General features: G+C 36.8%; 2 protein-coding genes across 2 annotated transcripts; both read right to left on the reverse strand.

The window, feature by feature from the left end:
• Nucleotides 1–303: 303 nt before the first annotated feature.
• On the reverse strand, nucleotides 304–6,854 carry LOC131011160 (uncharacterized). Its single transcript, XM_057938960.1, has 12 exons — nucleotides 6,479–6,854; nucleotides 6,163–6,306; nucleotides 5,427–5,475; nucleotides 3,635–4,364; nucleotides 2,065–2,313; nucleotides 1,638–1,891; nucleotides 1,392–1,559; nucleotides 1,190–1,297; nucleotides 1,038–1,107; nucleotides 825–932; nucleotides 590–686; nucleotides 304–514 (listed from the first exon to the last, which is right to left on the reverse strand). Exons 5-11 carry the CDS (start codon nucleotides 2,218–2,220, stop codon nucleotides 597–599), a joined length of 954 nt encoding a protein of 317 aa, XP_057794943.1. The 5' UTR covers nucleotides 2,221–2,313; nucleotides 3,635–4,364; nucleotides 5,427–5,475; nucleotides 6,163–6,306; nucleotides 6,479–6,854; the 3' UTR covers nucleotides 304–514; nucleotides 590–596.
• A 1,084-nt stretch (nucleotides 6,855–7,938) lies between these two features.
• Nucleotides 7,939–13,988, reverse strand: LOC131008190 (uncharacterized). Its single transcript, XM_057935082.1, has 3 exons — nucleotides 13,756–13,988; nucleotides 9,668–10,492; nucleotides 7,939–8,130 (listed from the first exon to the last, which is right to left on the reverse strand). The coding sequence occupies exons 1-3, from the start codon at nucleotides 13,771–13,773 to the stop codon at nucleotides 7,939–7,941; spliced, it is 1,035 nt and encodes a 344-aa protein (XP_057791065.1). The 5' UTR covers nucleotides 13,774–13,988.
• Nucleotides 13,989–15,463: the final 1,475 nt, after the last annotated feature.

Here is a 15,463-nt window from a genome sequence, read left to right on the forward strand (position 1 = left end):
TTTACGTTATCTTTATTATACATAACAGTATTATAATCGTTATGTATTGTTTAAATTTCGTTATCTAGTTTCATCATAAATAACGGTTTTTTTGTGTTTTACATAACGGTTACTTTTCGTTATCGTTGTTTTACATTACAGTTTGCATCCGTTATGAATGGTTCGAATTGTGTTGTCTATTTTCATTATAGATAACGATTTTCTATTATAGATAACGGTTTTCCTGCAAATTCTGTATTTATTCTCAAATTTTCTTTTATTATGTCTAAAAATGAATAAATAAATTGAAATAATAAAATAACATTAACAAAATAATATTAGCATAGATAACATAGCATCCAAAGATGTAAGTGCTACATATAACCATCCAAACAAGTCTTGTCATATATGTTCTACATAAATAACAAAACGCTGCCATATATGTAGACATATTGACTAATTTACAAGAAAATCATTGAAATCGTTGCTTCTTCAAAACACGGACTGAATATCCACCTGCCATATATATGCACACCTTGAAATAAAAGAAAACCAAGATAGTAAAAAGCGTTCAAGTGAACTATGATACATTAACATATATGTGCCATACCTAAAGATCAATCAAAGGCGTGCTTTATCACACACGTTGCCCATTCCTCACGAATTTCATCGATTTCAGCTAGAGTATACGTCTTCACATTCTTAAACTATAACAGAAATATGTACATAAATATTCTTTAGTAATAAGTACAAATGTTCTGTTAGAAAATTAAATAATCAAGAGTATTACATTTACTTACCATCTATTAGAAAATTAAATAATCAAGAGTATAACGTTTACTTACCATTGATGACAGAGACGTGGGGGCATCAAGGCTATAGTGTGCGATGACATCTTTCATGAACTTCATGACATAAAATCCACATTGGTTCGAATCAGGCTGGATAGGTCCCTGCAATATACAATGAAAACATATATTTTATCCACCCAAAAAACAAACAAACTAAAGCTTAGTTAAGTTTAAAGCCCTGAGTACTAAATAGCAAATTATACATACCTTAACTACATCCCAACTTGCCGATTTCTTGAATTTTTTTCCCTTGCGTGCATTAACAAGGTTCATCGCACTTGATAGCATAGTCAATAAGGCAGTTCATATTAGCTATAAAAACCGATTATAGAGATGATTAGTTAAAGTTTAAGACTTACGTGTCAACGATGGATTTCCATGTCGTATCGCGATTCCGATGAGAAATTGGGTCCATCAAAAACACACGATCTTTCTCAAAATCAATGATTGTCAGAATCCAATGCTTACTATTTTATAAAAAAATTGAATTAGTAGGCGAAGACATGATATACTACACTAACTACTAACTTAGAAGCTTCAACATTTTACATGTTTACTTACCCTACGTTGCAAGGAACGAATACCAACTGATTTGACGTAGCCTCAAGTATCCTATCTGATAATGCACGTGCTCTAGCCTCAACTGATTTTCCACAAGATATGGTAAATGGATTCACAAACATAAACTTTCCTAGAGTTCCATCTTTCTTCATCTTTTCATACAAATGACTGCCAACAAATTTGGATATGTTTAGATAAGAAATAAACATGTTAATATAAATGAGAATAACTTAATAAGTTATTTACCAAACATATGTGATAATGCAGTTCCCCGTACTCGGTTCCAGATTACAGAAGGGAATCACATCATCCTTCTTTAGAATCCAAACTGTAATATCCTGCCCGAAGACTTCAAAGTCTATTTTCACATGTATTCCTACATCCGTGAACGACTTCTCCATCATATAGTATAGTGCTAGCAATGATCCAGGCAATGATGACAAATTCTTCACCACGGAGTCCTTGACAACATTTTTTGCAACTGCCTTCTTATTGCATTTCTAAATAAATGTACACGACATGTCAGAGGTATTAATTAATATGTCCAAGGCTGTTAGAAAAAAACTAAATTACCTCAATTGACTTTAATGGCAGGTATATATTCAAGTTATTATATATGGCAGGTGGATATTAATTACTATGTCCAAGGCTGCTAGAGAATGACTAAAATTACCTCAATTGACTTCTCCACCACCAAATCACTAGGCCATGCGACATGGGATCCTAAGGCACTTCCCACAGTCTCCATCTCATCTGAAATACGAAAGGGTAGTCTTGCATTCTCATCGACAACCTCATCAATCGCCACACGTAACGAGTCTTCATGCATTGGAGATCCGTGTAGGACATCACCAGCAACAACGACCGTTCCATAAGCTACAACTTTTTTGGATTCTTTTTCAAGTAATTTTACAACCTTCCCCTGCATCAAATAAAGTAGAGTTGTTTGTTAGTTAGGAAGCTAGCTTTGTGTGTTCTTTGGTCTATATATAAAAGCAAGAAACAACAAAAATACTTATTAGAAGTATTCACATAATACCTCCAGTCCAACTGATTTTCCAACTAATACAATATCTTCATCATCTTCAACCTGTTTCTTCTGAGGCTTTATCACAGAACAACTGCCCAATCCTTCAGACTTGTCTTCCTTATTACCTACCTTCGCTTCAAGTTTTCCAATCCTATTTACCAATTCATAGATCACTTTATCTAGCACAAGTATGCGTCCATCTTGTTCTTTTATTTGTTTCTTCGCATCCTCCAATTCAGCTTGTGATTTATCATCAGTTTCTTGTATATTTCCTCTAGGCGTATGGAAGAATGATTTGGGTTTGACGCCTGCCCCTAAACCTCGCACACGACCAGTATGTTCTGCTTTTTGCAGGGCACGTGACAACAAATCGCTCGAACCAGAATCAGAATCAAGTATCCCTTCCTCCTTTTCACGTATGTAGTCATCCTGTTATTTTCAATCAATAACATGATTAAAAGGCAAATGTGCAATTTAATGATCAATTTTAAGGGAATTAACATAATGCTATGCCATACTATTTTATGAATGGTATTCTTCAAGTTTTCATTCTCAATTTCTCCATCCTTAGTCAATCTTGCTCTCTTCCACATCACAGCTCTGTCTATTTCTTCATCACCTCTAAATTCAGTCTTCTATAAAACATTTCATGCAAATAATATGAAGTTAGAACATAAAACAATATTGATAATAATAACAAAAAAGAAGTTAAGCAACAACAGCCATAGGGATTTTTTAAGTTAAGAAACAACAGCCATAAGAATTTTTGAAGTTAAGCAACAACTGCCAATGATTTGATGAGATGCTTACTTTTGCTTTGGACTTCATATTTCAAGCACAGCACATCTTACGAATCAGTTGGAAAGAATTCAATGGTTAATTAAACCAATGAAGTACAGCAGGAAATGAATTTTTTACCTTGATTTCTTCGGCAAATCTTGCATATCCTTTGCGGGAAAGATGATGGGGGTATATGTTCCCACGTTGTCTCTCTTTTTGTTGCTCACTCAAAGCCTACAATATTATCGTAGTGACGTAGTAGACAAGTACAACATTCACTAAAATGTATAGATATGAACTTATGTACCTTAAATTCAGACGACATGCCAAACTAGCTCTTTGGCAATTTCCCGAGTACGAAACATTCTCCGAAATCTTGGTATTGGAGGAAAATACCACAAGACTTTCGACGGCACTCCAGACATAGCCTTACCTTTCTTATTCACCTTCCATCTTGACATCCCACATGTAGGGCAATCACTTGAATCTAAATACTCCTTCCGATATAAAATGCAGTCGTTAGGGCAGGCATGAATCTTCTCATAATCTAATCCTAGCGTGCTTAAGGTTTTCTTTGCATCATACAAAGAAAAAGGCATGGAATTGGTTTCAGGGAGCATTTCTCTTATCAATTTCAATAGATCATTGAAACTAGTATCACTCCAACCATGTTTCGCCTTCAAATTGTACAATTTAATGGTGGCAGATAGCTTGGTAAATTGACTACAACCGGGATATAAAGGTTTTTCAGCGTCTTCAAGCAACATCTGAAAATGGGTTGGGTTATTTTCATAGACATCATACGCATCGTGAATCATATCTATTGGCTCCTCATCAACACTACATCTCGTATCCCCTTGCCCACCCCGATTAGTATCATGTGTTGGTTGAGATGGTGTTCGTCCTTCACCATGCCATATCCACTTCTTATATGTCATGTCCATACCATTCATTATTATATGTCCTTTAATGACACTACGTTTATACTTCCTAGTATTAGCACACTTTGCACAAGGACACGTGATTAAGTTGGCATCACAACCACTTTGGATTGCAAAATTCAAGAAGGCTTCGACTCCGTCCTCATACTCTTGTGATAATCTATTCTTTGACATCCATAATTTATCCATTTTACCAATTCCTTAATTAACCACAAAATGTACCTAAATAGTTAAAATAATATCAAATAATTAATTAGTAACCATAATAAGACCTATACAATAGTGAATATCAAATAATTTATCTAGATAATGATGTAATAAATAATTATAAAATACTGTAACAAAATTAATAATTGGATACATTGATCCTGTCCAAATATTGAATTAGTTCGCTTTATTATTATTATTATTATTATTATTATTATTATTATTATTATTATTATTATTATTATTATTATTATTATTATTATTATACAGATGATAATTTTTAACAACATACGTACAGAAAAGTTCACGCCTTGGCAATGAGGGCAAAAAGTTACTGCCAAGAAGAAGGCAAAGATCTTGTAAATGTGACGCATCTAGTTAAAGTTAAATGTATATCTATCCTTTACAATTAAATGTATATCTGTCCTTTACAATTTTTGCTTATATTATCACCTAAAATTTTGAATAACTTTCTTAGTTAATGATTATTTTTTTATGACTTGTAAAAGAAAGAGAGAAGCTCCTACCAATCTCCATGTGGCACTCATAATAATAACTTGTAATATGTAATATTTTTTCTATTACATAACTAGCTGACAAATATTCTAGGAAGGTATAATTGTAATATTGTTTCTATTACATTTTCTCAGTTACTAAAACCATGTTTTAAAGCTCGCGATGTACTTTTATTTTTTATTTATGATATTCTAAGGTGGGTGCTATTCCACAGTCACACACCAGGGTGCACTTTGCCGAACACATTCATGATAACATAATCAAAATATTTTGAAATGTAAGCAAGGAAATACACAACACAAACACACATAGCACATATAGTCGGCTCCAAGCCATCGCCACAACAACAAATGGAATGGAACGAGCCATTCCCCAACCTACTCTCCATATCAACTACCTAGATACATGCTTATCTAGTTACAAAACCATGGCTGCCAGATGAGCCATGGTGCAAAACTAAAAGCACCTAGATACATGCTTATCTAAATATGGTATTTTCATAACCATGGCTGCCAGTTGAGCCATGGTGCAAAAGTAAAAGTAAGAGTATATAAAACTCACCTTCAAGCTTATCTTTTCTCAATTTCTCTATCACCAAAATTCTTCCAACCTGAACTGGTGCAAAAAAAAAATATTGTAACCAATCTGGTGCATTTTCAAGGTTTATTTTATCGATCATATCTCATAATTAGAGAAAGTGGATAGTCAAAGACACTCATTGCCCGTAGAGATGCTCTTTACAGCAAGCTAATCTATTTAGAGGTATTATATAGCACACATAATCTGTTTAATAAGTTGACTAACTCATTTTGACAGCAAAGATTAGCTTTTCTTGATTGAATGCATGGTTACCAATATCCAATCGAAAAATAAATGTCCACAAAATTATTTACTTATTAGTGATGGGTATTTCAGATAAGATTCATATAGACATGGTTCTTTCAATTAAAGTATTAAAAACATGAAGGAAACAACAAATTCAGACGTTTGAAGGAATAAAGGATTCTTATCAGAAAAATATCTCAGCTTTGATTTTTAGATGAATATTATTATTGGATACATAAACAGTACAACTTTTCAAATTAAATCAGATCATGGCAGCACATGGTGAGCTTCTAGGAAGGTATAATTGTAATATTTTTTCTATTACATAACAAGACTATTTATTAGAAACTAAAGATAACAGAACAAGAGTTTGCATTAAAATACCACAAAATGACAAGGATGTGCCACCTATTTAAAAATGCTCACAGTACCACATCTGTTCCCAGCTATCAAACCAGAAAAAAAAAATTACCTTTGCAGCTCTGCCCCTTTTTTCAGATTCGTTGCGACGGTGTGGTGCCTCTTTTTTCAGATTCACCGGTGTGAGAGCGAGAGAGACACTAACTGGTTGGGGAAGAAGAAAAATGGAGCAGGAACGACGTCGTTAGCAAGGAGGCTGCCATAGACGAAGACTTTAGAAACTCAATTAACACATATCAGAATTCAATTGAATTCAATTGAAATAATTTAGGTAGAGCGGCGAAGAGGGTGAGAAGGTGGGGCAAATAATACAACTTAGACGAACTAAAACTCAATTGAATTCGAGAACCCTAACTACAGTGGCGTACCTTCGTCGCCGGCGACAGCAGTGGGCTTCAGATGACGGAGGCGGCGGAGGTCTTGGGCGCTACGACGACGGAGGTCTTGGACAGCAGTGGGCTTCAGATGATGACGGAGGCGGCGGAGGTCTTTGACAGTAGTGGGCTTCAGATGACGATGGAGGCGGCGGAGGTCTTGGACAGCAGTGGGCTTCAGATGACGGAGGTCTTGGGCGCTACGAATTCGAGAACCCTAACTACAATTGCCGAAGGGAATGAGCCGCAGAAATTCTGACTGAAGGTTGAGCGGAAATTATGAATGAATGGCGAAAATTTTGAGAGGGAACCAAAACTTTGAGCGCGGGAGAGAACAGAGAGTTTCGATTGTTGAAGAAGTCGATCTAACCTTTTTCTCTTTTCTTTGTATTTTTTTCCTTTTGTTACACTTTTATTATTTTATTTTTGGAATTTAAGTATCTAATAATGTATTTAGATTTTGTGTTATTTAAGGATTAAAAAAATGTAATGAATTTTTTATTTCTCAAAATCTAAATCTAAGAATAGATTCAGATTTTAGAGACAATAATTTATGTATTTTTGTAAATATATAATATAATATAATAATATAATATTATTTTAAAAAAATTATTATACATAACACTTTCAGAGGCGCTGATACATAACGGTTTAATATACCGTTGTTAATGACACTTATACATAACGTTTTTCTTAACGCCGCAATAACCGTTATAAAAATATGCTCATAGATAACGGTCGGCTTAACGGTTTTGTAGTACCGTTATGTATGAAACTAATAGATAACGCTTATACATAACGGTTTAACTTAAACCGTTATCTATTTCCATGGACAACAGTACATAGATAACGGTTTTTTGTGAAAACCGTTATCTTTGCAAAAAAAGCGCTCATACATAACGGTTTTTGAAAAAAACCGTTATGTATGAAGTGTTATGTATGATGATTTTTGTAGTAGTGAAGAGATTCATTGATCATAATACCGCCAAATAAATTAATAATATCGCTGGCGTAGTTCATAATACCTTCGTGAAATTATAAAATACCTCCATCCGGTATTCTGAACTGTTCCAGTGGTATTCTATAATTTTCTAGGCAGTATTATCAACTTATTCGACGGTATTAAACAAAACAAGGATCCAAAAGCAAGATAAATGTAAGATTACAATCACCAAACACTCCCTTAACCTCCAATTATTTTTTTACCAAATATGATATAATTCCAAACTAGCAAATTCACCAAATATGATATAACTCCCTCAGCCCTTCGTGAAATTAGTAACAATACCGACAAATAAATTAGTAATACCGTCGGAGTAGTTTACAATACCTTTGTGAAATTTATAGAATACCTCCAGTTGGTATTCTGAAATATCCCGGAGGTATTATTTATTTTTCTAGGTGGTATTCTAAATTTATCTGACGGTATTAAACCATAAATTGATATCTCAATCTCAAAATCCATAAATACTAACCTGGCTAGCCCCCATCCAACTTTGTGCCATTGATGATCCACACTCGCCCTTAATCATTTTGCAAATACCCTCAGGGACTTCCCAAGCGGCAAAGGAGTCGTACGTACTGGGAACAGCGAGATTCAACCTTGTGCCAAACATACAGCAACGCCAATATGTTTGACACACTCTCTGCGAAAAAAATAAAAAATCAACGTTCATAAGCATAAGGACAAATATCCAATGATGTAGATGTTGAAATAAACTCACAAATAAATCTAGAGAGGATATAACAGTGCTTTGTGACGTGACATTCGGTAGGAGGTTTCCCCCAGTCATTATCCTTGACTTGCAGCTTAACATGAACAACTCGACCACCTGTGAAAAAACTGGATACCATTATTTAAGAAACATAATAAAATGTAATACCTAAGAATGTCATGGAAATAACCCTTCTTGTATTTGGCGCTACTTTCAGTGATGAAGACGTACTCCTCTCTTCCATTCATGTACTCCATAAATTTATCCACCACTTTCTTAGGAAGAAGACATGGCTCTCCAGTTGCTAGATAGGGGGAATCTAGCAATCGAGAGGGAAATCTTTGGCGTTCACTCCTTCGGGGCATCGCTGGTGTTTGGAAATGATCGAACAATAAATTTTGGAGGCCCTCAGTGGTCACAACACCCATCCCGGACATCAGTCCCTTAACAAATAAAAAAAAACAAAATTGTTAGTATAAATATATATATGAAGATTGAAATGTTTGCACAAAAAAATTTGAACAAGTACCTGTGCCACATGCTCCATATATCTTGGATCAAAATTGTAATCAGATGGATTTTGAAGAGAAAAACGGGGCTGCTCGTGATGAGAAGTAGATGTGCTTCCGTAATCATGCACAGAATGTCGATGCGGCACCTTTAGTGGCTTATCATCATGAGGTGACACATCACCGGCCACCGGACCACCATCATCGGGTTGCCCATCATCAGAATCTCTGGTCTCTGGTGCAGGCGTGCAACGAGGGGCAGGAGAATATACACCTCTAGGGTGTACAGACCTACAGCCAAAAAACCCCTTCAAATCCTTCAAAAAACCCTTCAATGCCCTCTTCACTCGACTATCCATATCCTCGTTATGCCTTTTCATTCGGATCTCCTGCTCTTCTCCCATCCTAGTGACGATGCCCTCCAAAAATTCACGGTCACGTCCTCGGAGCCCGTGCTCTCCACTACTAGATGATGATGTGGTAGGTGGAGGTCGACTGCGCTTATCTCGAGATGTCGTCGCCCTCGTCCTCCTTTCCTCTCGTCTCCTCGGCAGTTCATGCTCCTAAACACGTATATCCTGTGCAGGTCGCGGGGGAAACTGCCTACCCTCCCTCAACGGGTTCATCGGTCGCTCATAGTGAACACCAATGGGCACGGGAATGACTGCCGTAGCATAATAATGGGTCGTCATCTCATAATCGTCGGGCTGGATCGCCAATATATGATGCGGCTACAATAAAAAACCAAACAAACAAACAATAATTTTTTTGATAATTATACCGCATAATAAATCGAGAATACCGCCTGAGTATTTAAAATACTTTCGTGAAAGTTACAGAATACCTCTAGCCGGTATTATGAACTAATCCAGAGGTATTATCAATTTATACGACGGTATTCTAAACTATTCAAGACGGTATTATCAAGCATAACATTGAATTTATAATGAAATAAGTACCTCTTGCTCGAATAGGAGGCGTAAATCCGACACAGTGGGCCTACTTCGAAACCTCCACCTCAAACATCTAGGGTGTGCACCGCCATCCAAGTGTGTACCAACTGCAGTACGCAACTCGGGTATGATCTCCAGGGACCATACATGTAATGCCCACACCGGCCCGTACAGTTTATATTTGTCGTGTGTACTAAAGTTATTCACATACTGACATAGCAGCTGATACGAATAAGCTGCCCACGGAAATTGGGCAAATGCATCAAGATCATTCACCAAAGCCCACACCCAGTCAGCCACGTTCTTATCAGGCTCATACCCTAGTAGCATGCCATACAGTACTAACACGTGGGCCACACGTAATAGTAAACTCCCATCCTGATCATCAATATCATAATTCTCGAAAAGGTCAACGAGAGTCTCCACCTTAACAGTCCTCTGCCCACAACAAAATTTTCTGAACACTTCAACATTCCGGAGATCGTGGTGTGCCCTCGTATCAAAGTCAGTTTCTCCAAAATTCAGCCATGTAACAAGGGCATAATCCCTCTCCGAGAAGTTTAACCTACTCCCGTTAATAAAAAACCACAATCCATTATCATTTGATCGGATTTGGCGAGAAACTACATGGTGAACAGCCATAGCACACTTTGACCCCGGATTCCAATCTAATAAGTGTCCGAAACAACCACTTAAAAATCTGTCCACCAACGGTTGACCACCTTTCGCATTCAATACCTTCCTAACCATTTTCAAGTATTTTGTCTTGTAATATGTCCCAACATTTGAAGCCACATTAATTGTACTCGGCCTCAAATAATTAGAATTCTCCTACAATTTAAAAATAAAAATCATTAAAAACAAATTATAATATTAAATGTAACACTTACAATTGTAAAATAATACTCCATCCGTCCACCAATTAAAGCCCTACTTGCCCTTAAATTTTTGTCCACCAATTAAGGCCCTATTGTGCTTTTTGTACCCTTTTACCCTCTCTTTTTACTTGTAATTACTGCCCTTTGCCATTAATTATCACACCTCAAAATTTAATCCACTTAATTACCCTATCTAATTAATTGACTAATTATTTTACTAACAAATTGAGAAGGGTCGGTGGTGGGATTTAATTCTCCTCAAATTGTGTTTCACGATTTACATCTGACAGCTATATTGTTCTAGAGAATTCCTAGAGAACCCTAGTTCTTCCTTCCTCGCTCTCTCTCTTTGAATTCGAAGAACACACCATCTCTTCGTCTTCATCTCTCTGAAATTGAAGGAAACCCTAGATCTACGCACCATTCTCTGATTGATCTTCGTCTATCTGAAATCGAAGAAAGCCCTAGATCTATAATTCTTTCTCTCTTAGTCTTCGTCTCTCTGAATTCGAAGAAAACCCACGATCTTCGTGTTCCTCTCTCTGAATCAATTGAGAAGACTAGATCTTCGTCTACTTTTATCGGATTGATTGAGACCCACGATCTTCGTGTTTCTCTCTCTGAATCTATTGAGAATCCTAGATCTTTGTCTTTCTCTCTCTAAATTCGAAGAAAATCCTAGATCTACACTTATCCCGTCCATGGATCTCTCTGGCTCTCACATCACTCCATCTTCATCGATGGACTCGATGGTGGAAGAAATTCCATTCCCGGAGAAGGCTCTCTCTGTACCAGACACGGTCATGCCGGAATCTGACTTGCCGCCTTAGATCTCCAGATATCTGAAGCCATCCTCCCCGATGCAGGCTACGAAAAATAGGTAGCAACCGGGGTCATGGCTGATGACGAACCCCCGCCTACAACACTGAGAAGAGAGAGGTCGAAGGCCGAGCTTATTGAACGCCTGAAAACTATAGGGTTCTTCTCCCTTGTATTCTATCTCTCATACCATCAGGTGAAGTCGTTTTCATTTCTTTGGTGGGGGATGGATGGTGATGCCTTAACTGATTTTTCTGTTCAGTGTATGGTGGGTGATTGCTGGTGATGCCTTGTCTGATTTCTTTGTTCATTTCATTGGTGGGTGATGGCTGGTGATGCCTTATCTGATTTTTGCCTTCTGTGATGTCTAACTTTTGTGTATATATGGTGCCTATTGTGTATCTTCGATGCCTTTTCCTATGTATATGTGGTGCCGATTGTGTATCTGTGGTGCCGATTGTGCATCTATGGTGCTGATTGTGTATCTATGGTGCCAATTGTGTATCTGTGAAGTTAAAGGATAGGCATAATATGGCCCTGTGATGATTTTTGTAATTCTGAGGGCAAAAATAACAAGTTAATGTACTTAATCATGATCATGCTAAGGAGTTCTAGCTGAGACACTTAAGCTTACAAAAAATGGTTTACATTTCAAACACCCCCAAAAACAGTTGCATGGTGTTTGTTGCTGTAAACATTGGAGCTATACTATTCCCTAGTGACTAATAGCAACCTGTTGTAGCCCTTCTATTACATCATCCAGATTGTAAATTGCATCTCCCTCACATTCTGGACAGGTACACCACATTCTCTCTGATTTGAGACTTGGCTCCAAATCCTCCAAATGGTCTTCAAGTTTACTTTGAAATGGAGGGCAGCGTCCTTTTTTGCACCATAATGAAGTTTGCCTGCAGTGCTATGTTCAAGAAGCCACTGAGCCAATTTATTTCTGTCATCATCTTTCAATTTGGGCCTTTCTATGGCCATTTTCAGTACTTTTCTTTTAGTTGGTGAGAATTGAATGCAAGATGAAGTTATGGTTGTATTTATAGAGGATTTAGAGGGTAGTTGTAGTTTGATTTTCCCTCCAAACTTTTGGAGGGACCCTCTGTACTTTTGCAGACTTTGTTCAATGAAAATTCCATTTGCCTCCAAATTTATTCTGTTCTTCGAATGTGTGATAACAATTGACACTCAATTTTTGTTTTAGAACTGATCTTTCGAATTTTTGATAAGAAAAAAAAAACTGACGGCTTATTAAAGAACAAAAAATAGACAGATTAATAAAGAAAGAAAAAATGAAAATTAAATGGAATTGTCAAAGATTAATAAACTGAAAAAATAAAAATAATCAATAACAAATGTCAATAAAAGAAAATAAAAATAATCAATTACAAATGTCAATTAAAAAGAATCACAAAAGAAAAGGCAATTTCATAATCAAAGATTAGTAAAAGTAATCTAATATCTTAATTATTACCCTTATATTTCATCCACAACACCTTTTTCAGTTTTCTTAGTTTCCGCGCCGACCCTCAAATGGGGCTTTAATTGGTGGACGGAGGGAGTATTAAAACACAAACTTTATTGATATAAAAAGGCAAAACCCAACTAATCTAGGCAAAGCATTTTATGAGCTAGCAAATACAACCATTTTCCCTTCTTATGTATATAATCTATTTTTCCAATCGTTCTTGATTGAGTAAAAAAGTATGTAAAATCCATTTATAATAATCCTACCAACCCCCCCCCCCCTCCCACCCCCTCATAAGTTTTGATTATCAATTGGCTCATAGTTGTTTTTTTTAATAAACAAGTCAGTTAAGCTTTTAATAAACCAACATGCCAATTTCTCCAATCATAGTTGTTGTTTTTCTTTTTTTGTAAGTACATTATTATTTAGCTTATTTTTACAGCGAACCCCTAGACCTCTTTTTTAACATATAACTATTTATACAATAAGGTTGTTTAAGACAATTTATATCATCAATTAACTCGAGAGTCGATATTCAATTAAACATAATTTATTGTAATAATTATTAAGCATATATACAACAATTCTAACAAGGTAATATTCTCAAGGAATTCTCAAGGTACACGTTACAATATTTAATGAACACGTTAGTATTCTCAACGAAAAAAACAAATAAAACAATACTAATATCAAACGACTGGAGTAAATACCGCCGGAAAAACTGAATATACCATCGACAAACTTAACATACCGCCGGAAAAGTTTAAAATACCGCCTGAAAAACTTAAAATACCATCGCTCGATATTCTCAAATATTGTGACTGTATAGACAAAAAACACGACGGTATTTTCAATTTTCAACAACGGTAATACAAAAAAAACGGCAGTATTATCTTTATCGTCTGAGAGTTGGCAGTAAATACCTCTTGCGGTGCATCCATGACGGAAATGGAGAAAGGCGAGAGACAAGCTGATGAGATTTCAGGTGGTTGAAAGTTGATAGCTTGCCGGTAGAGAGCTGAGGCTGAGTTCGTTCAGAGCCTGAGTTTGTTGAGAGGCTGAGTTTGTTGATTCCGTCCACCGGAAAAATGGAGCCGGCGAGATCTGGCTGAGTTCGTTCAGAGTCTGAGTTTGTTGAGAGGCGAGATGGAGACGGTGAGAGCCTAAGTTTAGTGGAGAGAGGGAGACGGCGAGGCGAGAGGAAGACAACGGGAGGCGAGAGGTAGACGGCGAGAGGCGACAGGGAGACGGCGAGAGGCGACAGGAAAATGGCAAGAGTCGAGGTGGAGACGGCGACAAGCAAGCAGAGACGGCGACAAGCAAGCGGAGACGGCGAGGCGGCGGTATGCAGCGGCGGTATTTTTTAGAGAGAGGCTCAAACCCTAATCATGTGCAGATGTTTCGAATGTGGAGTGAAAGAGACAAATGAGTTGGTAGCTTTTTTAATTTAATGCTAGGTAGGTGAGAATAAATGTTGTCATCTACACATGCCCACCACACTTTTCAGATTGTCCTTTCCAAAGTATATTAATATAAAATTGAAATGGATATAGAGTGGAGGATTTTGAAAAAGTGGGTAAAAGTTGTAGACACTTCTAAGAATTTGGGTATTTTTGTATATTGCCACTATATATATATATATATATATATATATATATATATATATATATATATAGAAGGGCTACTGTGAAAATACTTCTTCAAATAAAAATAAAAATATTTTTTAATGTACGAATTTTATGTAGAACACATATGAATTCATCCAACAGGGTTACGAATTGTGAAAAATAAATTTTTGCTACCTTTGGGATTCGAACTCAGGACCACGAATGCATCCAACAAGGTTACGTATCAACCGTAGATCTTGAAGATCTAAGAACTGAAAATTGTTTATATTTTATATTTTAAAAAATGTTTTTATTTTAGCTCTCTCCTATATATATATATATATATATATATATATATATAATACTCCCTCCGTCCACGAAATAAACTCCCATTTGGGGTTCGGCACGGAGACTAAGAAAGCTGAAAAAGGTGGTGTAAAGGTGGTGTCAAAGACTAAAAGGGCAGTGTTTATGTATTGTGATTACTTTTACTAATCTTTAACTAGCAATTTGATGATGATAATAATTGATGAGGGATAAGGTCCTCACCAGCGCAGCATATGACCCGTACTCCATATGTTACCAATATGAAATATCTACTGCCTTAATGATTATCGCACAAAATAGGAAAACTAACAGTGCAGGACAAAGAACGGAGATCCCAGCACCCCTTTGAGAGAGCAGCGCAGTCATCCAACCCCATGAAGGAGCAGCGCAGTCACCCCACCCCATGAAGGAGCAGCGCAGTCATCCCACCCCATGAAAGAGCAGCGTAGCACCAGCGCTCCTTGGAGAAGGCAGCGCAGACTTCAACACCTAGAGATGCCGGCACGAGCGAAGAGTTCCCAACTACTTTCTGAAGGAGGCAAAAGCTGCAAGGCCGTTGGAGCAAGGACAATCACCAGTGACAACGACGCCAAAGACATACCGAGCACGTGCCATGAAGGAAAAGACAATCTTACCCACCCCTCTTCATCTCTTATAAATAGCATGTCTGTAATATTAGAGAGGACCGATCTTTTCT

Source organism: Salvia miltiorrhiza, chromosome 2 (assembly GCF_028751815.1).
Source record: "Salvia miltiorrhiza cultivar Shanhuang (shh) chromosome 2, IMPLAD_Smil_shh, whole genome shotgun sequence".
NCBI lineage: Eukaryota > Viridiplantae > Streptophyta > Magnoliopsida > Lamiales > Lamiaceae > Salvia > Salvia miltiorrhiza.